This window comes from Citrus clementina, unplaced genomic scaffold, assembly GCF_000493195.1.
Source record: "Citrus clementina cultivar Clemenules unplaced genomic scaffold, Citrus_clementina_v1.0 scaffold_7, whole genome shotgun sequence".
In the NCBI taxonomy this organism is placed as follows: domain Eukaryota; kingdom Viridiplantae; phylum Streptophyta; class Magnoliopsida; order Sapindales; family Rutaceae; genus Citrus; species Citrus x clementina.
The window spans coordinates 9,223,405-9,235,708 of NW_006262075.1; the positions used below are offsets into that span (position 1 = coordinate 9,223,405).

At 35.2% G+C, this 12,304-nt stretch overlaps 2 protein-coding genes and 1 pseudogene across 4 annotated transcripts; 2 read left to right on the forward strand and 1 right to left on the reverse strand.

Moving 5' to 3' along the window:
* Positions 1–2,017: 2,017 nt before the first annotated feature.
* Positions 2,018–3,439, reverse strand: LOC112096882 (annotated as a pseudogene).
* Positions 3,440–6,222: 2,783 nt separating this feature from the next.
* Positions 6,223–8,936, forward strand: LOC18036491 (F-box/LRR-repeat protein At4g14103). 3 transcript variants are annotated; one of them, XM_024180998.1, is made up of 4 exons: positions 6,223–6,317; positions 6,617–7,815; positions 7,933–8,121; positions 8,517–8,936. In XM_024180998.1, the coding sequence occupies exons 2-4, from the start codon at positions 6,625–6,627 to the stop codon at positions 8,742–8,744; spliced, it is 1,608 nt and encodes a 535-aa protein (XP_024036766.1). In that variant the 5' UTR covers positions 6,223–6,317; positions 6,617–6,624; the 3' UTR covers positions 8,745–8,936. The 3 variants fall into 3 exon arrangements, with proteins under 3 accessions (XP_024036766.1, XP_006427013.1, XP_006427014.1); XM_006426950.2 differs by having other exon boundaries at positions 6,224–6,317; positions 6,593–7,815; XM_006426951.2 differs by lacking the exon at positions 6,223–6,317 and having other exon boundaries at positions 6,324–7,815.
* Positions 8,937–10,094: 1,158 nt separating this feature from the next.
* Positions 10,095–11,884, forward strand: LOC18036492. Its single transcript, XM_006426952.2, has 3 exons — positions 10,095–10,809; positions 11,415–11,486; positions 11,613–11,884. Exons 1-3 carry the CDS (start codon positions 10,228–10,230, stop codon positions 11,616–11,618), a joined length of 660 nt encoding a protein of 219 aa, XP_006427015.1. The 5' UTR covers positions 10,095–10,227; the 3' UTR covers positions 11,619–11,884.
* Positions 11,885–12,304: the final 420 nt, after the last annotated feature.

Consider the following 12,304-nt stretch of genomic DNA (forward strand, 5'->3'; position numbering starts at 1 on the left):
TGTAATAGAATCATAGTCTTGACTTCATCCTTAATATTTTCATCAAGATTCTTCAAATCAGCAAGTAACTTTTCAAATCTTGAGACATGATCGTGCATTGACACCCCAGACTTCATTCGAAAGCCATATATTTGGCTCATTGCATAAAGACGATTTTCAGGACTTTTTAGCAAGTACTTTTCCTTCAATGTATGCCACAAAGTCATCGCACACTCCTTATCTTTCACCAAGTATTTCACCTCCTTGGTCAAATAAGATCTGATCTGACCACAGGCTTTCTAGTTCATACGATCCCAAATTTCTTCATCATACAAGTGTCTTTTATTTTTCAGAACAACATCGAGATCGATTTGAATAAGGGTATCCATAACTTCGCGCCTCCACATGCCGAAGTTGATTTTCCCATCAAACTTTTCAACATCAATCTTCTGGCCTCCTGTAACAGGTGTTGAATAGTGATGTGATAAATCTCGCCTCCCACCAGAAGTATCTCCTGAAATAGTCTCGGTGGATCTGTCCCCAATTCTGGAAGTTTCACCTTCTACCATTTTTCAAAGAACTATTTCTACTTGAAAAACAACCTTTATGATGTTAATTTCGCGTGAATAAATGCACCAGGAAAGTTCCCAGAAATCTGGATGGGAACTCGGTCCCAATTAAAAATCAGAATCCTTAGACTCTTATCGCCTTGTTGACAGAACTTTCCTAGACATGCAAAAATACACACTACTTACAATAGACTGTCTCCCAAGTAAAAATGACCATCTCCACCGTATTCGTGAACAGTACCGTATGTGAACAATACCATATACGGGAATAGTACCGTATATGTGAATAGTATCATATCCCCTCAAGTACGAACCGTCGGCTCTGATATCACTTGTTGTACGCGAAATGTGGAAACAAGCGCACCGAATAATCACAGAAAAAATAAAGGACACAAGAATTACGCGGTTCAGCAATATGCCTACGTCCACGGGAGCAAGAGAAAAATAATTGTATTATTAACAATTATTTGAGTACAAATTTGAGTAAAGAAATCCCACTTTCCCAGAACCCAAATACACCTAGTACTCTCACACACACTCTCCAATTGCTCACACTCTCATAAACTTATAAGCTTAACAATTTTGGGATGATTTATAAATGAAGAATGAATCTCTATTTATAGCAAAAAAACGTTGCACTATTGCACCATCCACTTTGCAATTTGTCAATTCTCCTATCTGTCAATTTGATAAATTTTGCTAACCTTTTTCATTTTTCTTCATTTGGTGAAGGATTGTCAAAAGTCATATATTCTACAGCTTGCACTTTGGTGCCGACTTTGAAAAACAAAAGCAATACATGTGGCTCACTTTTCTTTTTCAACCAATTTGAAAAAACTCACCAAAAAGCTTTGACTTTTCAACAAGCGTAGGATAAGCTTTCGGAGTATAAGATAGAATTTGACTACACTTGGGTTTTCTAGTAGCAACATTCTTAGTTCATTCGTGTATAAGATTTTGAACCCTGCCTTTCCATAACCCGAAATTGCTTGTTCCATTACAGTTTCTTCCTTATTCCTTTTTAAATCTCTTTCCATTTGATTCAATTTTATGTTCAACTTAGAAGTACCAGTTTTAGAGATTTAGCAAAGTTATCTGCGCAGCATGCATAAAATTCTTGTATAATTGATTATAATTACATTGTGCTTTGTATTTATTAGTAATTACCTTTATAGGTTTTTTGTAATATTAAATTTTACAAATAAATGGGCACAAAAAGTATTTTGTGGATTCAAATATTCAAAATAGTTTTTAGAGTGCAAATAACCCAGGTAATTTGTGGAACAAACTACAATAGAAAATGAGTAGTATTTTTCTGAAAGGCAAGTAATTTTGGTCAATACAGTATCATATTTAAAACTGCTGCTTGCTTAAGACCCAAATTATTCATAAAAATGAGAGTGCAGAAGAGCTTCAAGGAATGCAGATATGCAATAACATAGACAACGGCCTAGCAAAAAATTCAATTTCTATTTTGACTTGAACTTGCTGCTGACTCCGCATCATAGCTTGGGACATTAATGACATCTCCATATGATGCCATTGTGAGAGGGGATAAAATAAGCCTCTGTGCCGTGGAAGCAATATATATCAGTTTTTGTAACTCCTTCTACAGTCAATGCTCCACTCTCACCATGTGTCTGACCTTGTCTATCTATATCTTCCGAAACAGCTATCCTGGATTCCAAATTCATCAAAATAGCTGAGTTGGTTGACTGTATGGCGCGATCTAGCTGTACTTGATTAACTCCTCCAGGAGTTATGCCATAGAAGTAAACTCCCTGCCTGCTAAATCAATGGATTTTGGTACGGAATCATAACCAGTTGTACCCTGGATTCCGAATATGCCAGGATGATTGTAGATGTTGCTGAATGCTGAAAAGGGCTGAACGTGCGGGATCTCATTCAAAACACAACGATGCAGCCTTGAATACACTCCTTTTCCGGGGCCTCCAGCTGAGAATGATCCACCTCCTCCCAATAGCATCTGAATAACAGTCAAAGTCATTGAGGATGGATATTGGGTAAGTCAGATAAAAGTGGTTCTACTACAGATACCAACTGGTCATGTTCAACACGAGAGGCAGCAAGTACCATCCAAGGAGCAGTATAATTTTCGGCAAAAAATTCTTTGATAAGTGTAGAGTTTAATCTACTTATAGCACATTCCGGGGCTAGAAGGGGATTAGCCAATACAACAGAATAACAAGCTGAAAAAATTACCTCTGAAATTAAGCTTTGAGGATTTCTGGTAGCCTCACTAATCTAAGATTTCGTCTTCTGATCAAGTTGTTCATTGACCTCCGAATCCAGAAAAACAGAGTTCAGCAAACATCAGTAAGAAGCTCAACCATTTCAGGGACATAAGTTTCCAGAGCAGCAAAGGAGCACCCCATCTGCTCCCTAGAAGGTGAGGCTTGGATATTGCCTTCATATCTCGCACAACACGCAAGTGACTCCTATCTCTTGTACTCCTGAAAGCCATACGCTCAAGCAAGTCTGTTTTCACAAATGAGATTGGTGACTCATAAATTGAACCACAATCAACATAAAACTATATTGAGCTACAAGGCTCACTGATGTTTCTAAGACGATTTTGACACCATTTGGTAGAGCCATAGAGTCGAAATCTCAGTTTTGCCTTGTTCAACATAATCAGGTTATGAAGATGGAAGAGAAAGACAGATACCTGGAAGTGGAAAATCTAGAGAAGGTGAAGAAGTGGACTGTTCCCCAGTCAGCCAGCTATAGAAACCACCCGAAGAGGATGAAGTTGAAGCAACGGCACTGGAACTTGCAAATCTTGCGGTTGCGGGCATCCTACAACGCACGTGGCCCTTGAGAAGTATGGGGAGACTGGCAGGCTCGTTGATACATTTTGAGGTTTCCATTGGATAAAAGGCAAAATAAAATCTTCTAGAAATTTTAGGACTTTGAAGAATTACAAGCTGTATGTCTGAAAACAACCAAGACATGTAACCTAGTGGAAAAAACACTAGAATTGACATTGAGTGGAGCAGGAAACCCCCATTCAAGATTGAGTTCGAAAAATCCCTCGGGAAGTTTAAAATCCGCATTCAGAAGCATAAGCCATCAGTCTATCAAATAATCTAATATTAATCAGCTCGCAATCCTGGTCATATGGTCGGAAGTTCTCAATCTTTAGATCATTTGAATAATGACGCCATCATTTGATACGATGAGAGCTGCAACACCTCACATTTCGATTCGATAATTGTTCATAGAGCAGCTGCAATAATCAAAATAAAGTGATTCTAATAAAAAATTAAAAGAGATATGACTGTGAACAAATTACATTGTCTTATTTCACATAGACTTTGTATCAAAAATAGGCCTAATGGCTACAATCCAGAGATGCTTCCAAAATGTCATTCGAATTAGTTTTTGACTAGTTTGTGAGAGAACTTTTGACACACCAAACGACCAAAATTAAATTCATGAATCTGGTACCATAGTACTGCTATTCTTTTCTCCGTTTCCCTCATAATTGTTAACTTGAGTAAGAGAAATTAATTACAAAATTGAACGTAGCTCAACGAATTGGCCCCCATATCATTTCCAGACCGCGCACACAAAGTCTTCGGATAACAAATCAAGAAAATGACATCCAACAGAATTTGGTAGTTGGATTCTGACACATGCATAAATAGCTTCATTTTCTCAACTCGAACAGGGATTAGGGAGTGAAGGGGAGTGTTTTCTGAAATGCTCTAAATTGGATTAAACCTAAACAAATCATAAGAAAGAAAAAGGAAAATAAAATAAGTTAGAAACTGTACTTATACTATTAAAAGTGAAAATGATAAGGTGAACTTTATTACCAGTAAATTATTTGGAACCTGTAAACATATGTGCCTTGCTCCATTCCATGAGAACGAAATATGGTTACATCCTATTGTAGCAACGCTTGTCAAGTTTTACCTCTACGATTATAGCTTACAATCCAGTTCTGTCAAGTTGAGTCGTCACCAGGAGCGGCACTGGAACTATACACAGTTTAAAATAAATTAACAAATACGGTTGAATTTCTGTTTAAAAAAAAAAAAAGACATAAATTTGCAATAGAATTCAATTAAATCACTATCATTTTGAATAAATTTTTTAAACAAACTTTTTCATAATAAAATTATTGTTATTAGATAATTATTTCAAAATTGTATTCATTTCTTCCCAAAAAAAATTATATCATATATTAGGATAAAAAATAGTTAGGGTCTTTGATTTGTAAAGATATATTAGTTTAATTAAATATATATTTTTTTTAATGCAATTGTCAACAATAATAGAATTATCATTCCAAAAAGTGAGGTGACATAAGGATATTACAGGGGTGTGAAGAGCATTACTCTTCTACATTGTTATGTCAGCAAGCGAAGCTTCAAAGTTTTTGGTCCAGTTGGGCTTTGGAAGCTGGTAGAGTAAAAGCCGATTCCGCTTAGCTACAAAGCAACTGGGCCTTGAAAGCTGGTCCAGTTGTTTTTTAGAAATAAATTTAATATTTATTTCGTGACAATTTGGGTCAATATTCATTTATTCGATTCGATTTCGATGCGAGTTAAATCGATTTGGCTTTTGAAAAAATTGATTCATTTACTAATTGAGTGAATTCCATCTGATTCGCTAATTAAACAAATCAAATTCAAGTTTGATGAAGTTAATTCATTTAGGAGTCGTCTAATAAATGACTTATAAGTGAATCAAGTAAGATAAATTCATTTGTTATTTCTTTTATTAAATTACTTATTTATCCATAAATATGTATGAAAATATTTTACAATTTGATGGCCAATATTATAATTATAAATGACAATAAGTTTTATTTTATAGGATGTTAAATTTGTGGTCCTTTTATATTTTATTTTGTTTAATTTTTATTTATCAATTATATTTTTGTTAATGAATTCATATTCAATTCGATTTGTTATGAATTCATTATAGGATAAATGAATAGTACATGAATTCATATTAGATTTGATTCGTCTTTTAATTCCAAACGAATCAAACCGAATATTCATTTAATAAACAAATAAAATACGAATTCTGAGATTTCAATTCGTTTAACAAATGAATCAAATCCGAATCAGTAGAGTTTTGACCCATGTTTATAAATCGATTTGAATACAATTCGTTTATTCGTTTTGCTACCCCAATTTATTTGATAAAAAATGTTACAAAATCAAATTATTTTATAAACTTTGATTATTTTTATTTATTGAAAAAAGAAGGGCGGGAGAGTGGTGGGTAAAGCTTAATTCAATTCTATAATTAGTGATTTACCGAATACTCTGCAAACAATTCCTAAGTTTCTTAATAACATGGGCAAATAAACGCAATAATAGATAATATCATCAACCTTTTTCAATTAGGTTAGTAAAAAATGATAAAAAGTAAATAAAATATTGAAATGTAAAACCAAAAATATTGATTTTGTTTAAGTTAAGATAATTTTCGAGAAAATTTTGGTCAGTTTTGTAATTTCATCTAAATTTTACTTCTAAATGTGTCGGAGTCCACAAGAGACCTAATTGAAACTTGAAAGCCTGATAGTGAGAATAGTTAATGTAAGCCCAACAATTGACCTCGTGGCCCAAACTGGGTTTATTCTTAGGCCTAAGCTCATTATTACTTACTTCACATTTTCAAATACCTCACCTATTATTCTCTATTCTCAATTCCCGTTTCGACCAAAAAAAAAAAAAAAATGTGTGTTTCCTATTCTTCAAGTGAAAACAGGCGGAGAATTTACTGGTAATAATTTGTTTTATCATTTTTAATTATGTCTTTGTTATTTTAAATTCTCTAACTAGTCTGTCCAGCTTCCTTGAATCTTTTTAGTATTACTATGTTACTGGGTAAATTTTAATACCTGAGCATGATGAAGTACATAGGGCTTAGCTACAAGGAAATAGAGTTCGCTCGATATTCTTATTGCAACTTTCCTGGAATTTATTTAGCTGCTGCATAAATAGAGTTTTACAATTTAGGTTTCTTTAGAGTGTTATTGGATATGAATATTTTGACAGAGTTGAAGATTATGGATGAGACAGTTGTGGCCATGGATCGAATATCGGAGCTGCCTACGTTTATCATTCATCATCTCATGTCGTACCTTTCTGCTAAAGAGGTTGCTCGAACAAGTGTTTTGTCAAAGAAATGGAATCAGTTGTATGTTTCATTTCCCATCTTGGATTTCGACCAAAATTACTTCTTTCCTGGAGCAAGCAGGTTGGATTATGGAAGCTTTTGTGTGAGGAAGCAAAATTATTCTTTCAGTGAAACTGTGAAGAAATTCATGGATTTTGTGGATGCTTCCCTGGTTAGGTTCTGCAAGCTAAAGTTTTGTATTCAGAAATTTAGGCTATTCCTTACTTTTCTGGATGTTAAAGGATCAGCTCCAATTGTTGATAGATGGATACGCTTGGCTGTGGAAAATGGGGTTAGAGAGTTAGATTTTGAGAACATAACAGACGAAAACACAGTGTACACTTTGCCTCAGGCAATCTTTTCTGCTAATTCTGTGACGAATTTAAGGCTAGTTTGGTGTAGGTTGGAGCAGCCCTTTGATTCTATAATGTTGTGTTCCCTCAAAAAGCTAACTCTAGAACGAGTCTGTTTAGATGAACAGATGGTTCAAAAGCTTGCTACTGAATGCCCCTTACTTGAAGATTTGTGTTTTTCGAATTGTTGGGGTTTGAAGCATTTGTGTGTCTCTAAGGCTTCCAAGCTCAAGATTATGGAGATCCGCTCATTTTCTGAGGAAATTGAAATTGTTGAAATTTCAGTTCCAAGTCTTCAGCAGTTAACCCTTTTATTTTACGGAGCGCGAAGGCCACGTGTAGTTGAGGTGGCTAGGTCTCCCCATCTGAAAAAGTTAGATTTAGTTTCTGTATATTTTGCTGACAATGAGTTTAATCACCTTATTTCAAAATTTCCTTCGCTTGAGGATCTGTTTGTGACGCGCTGTTGTTTGCCCGGAAAGATAAAGATTTCCAGTAATCAACTTAAGAACTTACTGTTTCGTAGCTGCAAATATTTGAAGGTAATTGATGTTGATGCTCCTAATTTACTTTTGTTTACTTACGAGTTTAATCCAATTCCCATTATATCAATAAATGTTCCTTGTCCATGGAAAGTCAGCTTTGTGTGTAAAGGTGTTCTCAACACTCATTGGTACCTCAAACTAAAGAAATTTCTTGGAGTATCCAAGCAAATTGAAAGTTTAAAGCTATCTTTGTATTCGAGCAAGGTATGCTACAAAATTCATATTATAGATTTTTAACATTTCACTTTATGTTGTCACTATTGTTTATGGTTACTAATTTTCTTTTTCTCTTCCCGTCTTTGTTCCTTGCCATTTATCAAGGTCTTATATAATTTAGACGAACTCAGTGAATGTTCCCCTTCACTTCCTTTACAAGTTGAGAATCTGGAGCTGCATACAAATGTGCCATTATCGGATTATGAAACTTTACTGGATTGTGTTTTCTGGATTTGTCATCCTAGGACTTTGCGAGTGAATGTGATGTTTGAGGAAGATCACAAATTCATTACGGTATGTTATGTCCTATTTGATCGCCAATGTGTCATAGTAAGTACAGTACAAGTTCTTTGAACACTGATGTGGAGGATAGGAGGGAAAGAAGAGTTGAAATGTTGTTTTGTAGATTCATAAATTTTTCATCCATGGTGAACTTGAATCTCTGTTAGAAAAGGGCAGGATTTTTATTGCAATTCGAGAATAATTTTAACATTTTAAGGTAATTTATAAGCTCTCAATTAAAAGATCGGGAATTTTTCATGCTTGGTGAAAGGCGGCCTAATTTTTTGTTTTCTGATTTGGAGTTGTCGCTATTGAGACTGAAATTTGCTTTTAACTCAGTCATCGTTTTTGAAGCTGATAATCACTTTTATCTGGACTGATATATCTTTTGTTTGCTTGAATTACAGTGGCTTTCTGACCAACTATGGATTAGAGATGTGAACTGTTGCAATTCTCATCCTATCAAGTGTTGGCGGCATTACTTGAACGATCTAAAGACTGAGAACTTCTTACTAGTCAATGATCAAATATTTCTTGATGTAGATAATTTAATGGACGGATGGACTACACGCACGCGAGGAGTTTCAGAGTTTCATCTTGATTGGTGTGTTCCCGTACTTGATGGGAAGTCTTGAGTTCATTATATAACTTGAGATTCATAAAAATCATATAACTTACTGTAATAGTGTTGATTTTGCTTTATGTACCCTTTTATATGAGAGGACGATGTTGTTGAAATAAACTTTTGTATGATGATGTGAATTATCACTCTTAAATGTGGAACATCATATCGATTCAAGTGAATGTTGATTCATATGGAAACCGAGTGCCAGAGATGAATCTTATATTGCATTGTTTGATATTTTACATCACAAACATGTCGTTATGAGAAGAAAGGGAAGGAAGAAGAGGGGGGGGGGGGGGGTGAGGGCGCGGGGAGTAGAGCTGGCAAAACGGGTCATCGGGTCGTGTTCGTGTCGTGTCAGCTTCGTGTCGTGTCAAATTTAGGTCGACCCAAACCCGACCCATTTAATAATCGTGTCAAAATATTGAGACCCAAACCCGACACGGAAAAATAATCGGGTTATCCAATAACCCGTTTAATATCTATATATTGAACAAAAGTTACATCAAATATTTACACACTATCATACATACGTATGTACATACATACATACATAATTTATCAATATTATAAAATATACATATCTACCAATATATTACACATGTATACTATTGAGGTTTTAATTATATATATATATATATATATAATATTATATATCAATATTATAAAATATACATATCTATCAATTTTTACACATTTATACTATTGAAGCTCTAAATGTATGTAAAATTTTATAAATAAAACATTGTGTTTATATTCACCCTTTTAAAGAATAAAAAAAAAAAGAAAATCATCTCTAATATTTGAGTTTTAATTATAAGAATATGTAAATTATTTTAAAATAAAAAATATAATCGGGTCATTGATCGGGTAAATGGGTCAAGAATTTTAACCCAAACCCGACACGGAAAAAAATCGTGTTGACCCGGACCCGACCCATTTAATAATCGTGTTAAATTTGACGACCCATATCCATTTATTTATGTCGTGTTCGTGTCGGGTAATCGGGTCGTGTCAAATTTTGCCAGCTCTAGCGGGGAGGGGGAGAGAGAAGAGAGAACTTACCATGACTTGAAAAATCATTTAAAATGGAACAAGCAATTTTGGCTAGACGCGCATAAAAATTGACTGCAGAACCGAATTCTTTTGACAATCAAGGTGATGAGCTAAAATACTTTTCGAGAAAAGTGTAGCATTTTGCCATACTTCAAAGCCAAGAATAAATGGAAGAACTAAATTATAATTCAAACTGTGTTGCTTCAACTTGAACCCCACATATATATTTCTCCAATAATCACGACAAAATACTTCATCAATAATTACTGACACCTTACGAGCAAAATTCTATCTTCCGAAACAAGCATCTACTATATTTTTCCACACAAAAACAAACCCAGTAAAGAGCAAAACAACAAAGCACTCACTTTCCTCGCAGCCAACATCTTCTTCCTCCTAACATTTTTCTCGAAGCAGTCAGTTAGCCAGCCAGACCTATGGCTCCTTCCAAAACCACCTCACCTCTGCCACTAGCTACATCATCACAGCCCCACTACTACACAGTGTTACCACCTCAACCCCAGGATGAAAACTATACCATTTTGCCTTACTATTACCTGGCAAATCCAAGGCGAAATTGGTGTGCAACCATCGCCATTTCACTCATTCTCCTAGCTGCCCTTCTCTACGTTTTCTGGCCATCTGAGCCTGAGCTTAAGATTGAAAAACTTCACTTAGCACACTTCCATGTGCGCATGAAGCCAGCAATATGCATTGATATATCCTTGAATGTCACATTGAAGGTTCACAATCGTGATGTTTACTCCGTGAATTATAAAAGCTTGGATGTTTCAGTAGGGTACAGAGGGAGGAAGCTGGGGCACGTGAAGTCCAATCATGGTCGTGTAAAGGCTCTTGCATCGTCGTATATTGATGCTGAACTTCAGCTTAAGTGTGTGAAGGTGCTGTCAGATGTTGTGTACCTGCTTGAGGATTTGGCCAGAGGCACTGTGCCGTTTGACACTATTACTAAAGTCACCGGTCATCTTGGGCTCTTCTTCCTTGAGTTTCCCTTGGAAGTAAAGTGAATTTTACTTTGATATACTTCTTGATTTTTGGTATCTTTTGCTGGTGAAAAAGTTTATATTGCTTAAAATAAGTTTAAAGTTAGTGCTAGCTACTAGGCTTAAGGTTGAATTAAGAAGTAAATATAACTTAATGTATTTCGAGTGATGGTAACACAAGATATGAAACTTCTTAGTAAAGCACTTCTTAGATTAAGCACTTATTAGCTAAGTGACAATAACCATGAGGCCAGTGGGCTTATGCTTCCAGCTATGTTAAAGCAAAGATTGAGAGAAAACACAATAACATGTGTTGTAACTTCATTGTGCTCTCATAAAAATTATAATCTACAATTAAAAAATATAACAAGTCACCGACTCTGACTTTAAAATGACAATTTGATAACATTCGGAAGGCAAGAACGGTAAGTCTTTAACAACTCTGCCTTGGCCCTTTTTTTTTTTCTGATACTGAGTAATCACTGATGATCTCTGATTTTAAAAGTGCGATATCCTTTGTTTATAGCTTCATTGTACTTTTTCCATTGTTTCAACCCATGGCAGTAAAAAATTTATGTTGTGATGATATTGGTTTATGTTCTTTTAAATCCTTTTAACAGGCAAGAGTATCATGTGAGGTTTTGATTAACACAACCAGTCAGACAATTGCCCGTCAAAATTGCTACCCTAAGGTGAGAAAGTCATCAAAACTGAAATCATTCCTATCATTATACAGCATTGAAATGTAGCATGATCCTGAGAATATATGAGCTGTTAATGATGAAATATAACTAATTATCTCTTGATTATGATATCAGGGATGAACCTGAATGCCAATGCATGAGAATTGTGAAGCAGCAGCGCTGAAAGATTCAGAAGTTTGTCCAGCACATTTGACCAAGTTCGGGACACCGGACTATGCGTGTATTCAACTGTTTACAAGATCGCTGTCCAAGTTTATTATTTTAATTAAATCCGGAACAGGTTTGAGAATCTTGAATTTAAAATGTATGCTGCTATAAGATTTGCCTGTTTCTTGGATCATCTGTAAATATAATATGCAGCTGTGACAGTGATGGTGTGCAATCAAATCAAGAACGTAATATACCTAAACTTATTAGGTAACCTTTTCATCATCTTTTCAGTTAATGGTTTTCTGTACATTACTGCAATGGAAAAAAACGAAAAAACAAAAATGATGTGTATGGTTTCTTCGTTTATGAATTAAATAGAGTTGAAAACAGATACATACACTTATAAGCTTTCGGTTACATATATTTCTATGCAATGATCGATACACTATACTGATGAACACATGAAATCTAGCTAGCTGTTATTGGCCTTTAATCGACCGCCCCCATTTATATTCAATTCTATGATACCTACACCTGAAGGACCCCGGATGGCTGGTGGGTGAGCATACACATACCCTTGTTGTTTTAGCGTCACCACCATCAGATACCGTTTGCTGGCTAGCTATCACCCTTGCCTGCGCCGCTCTGAGCAGCAG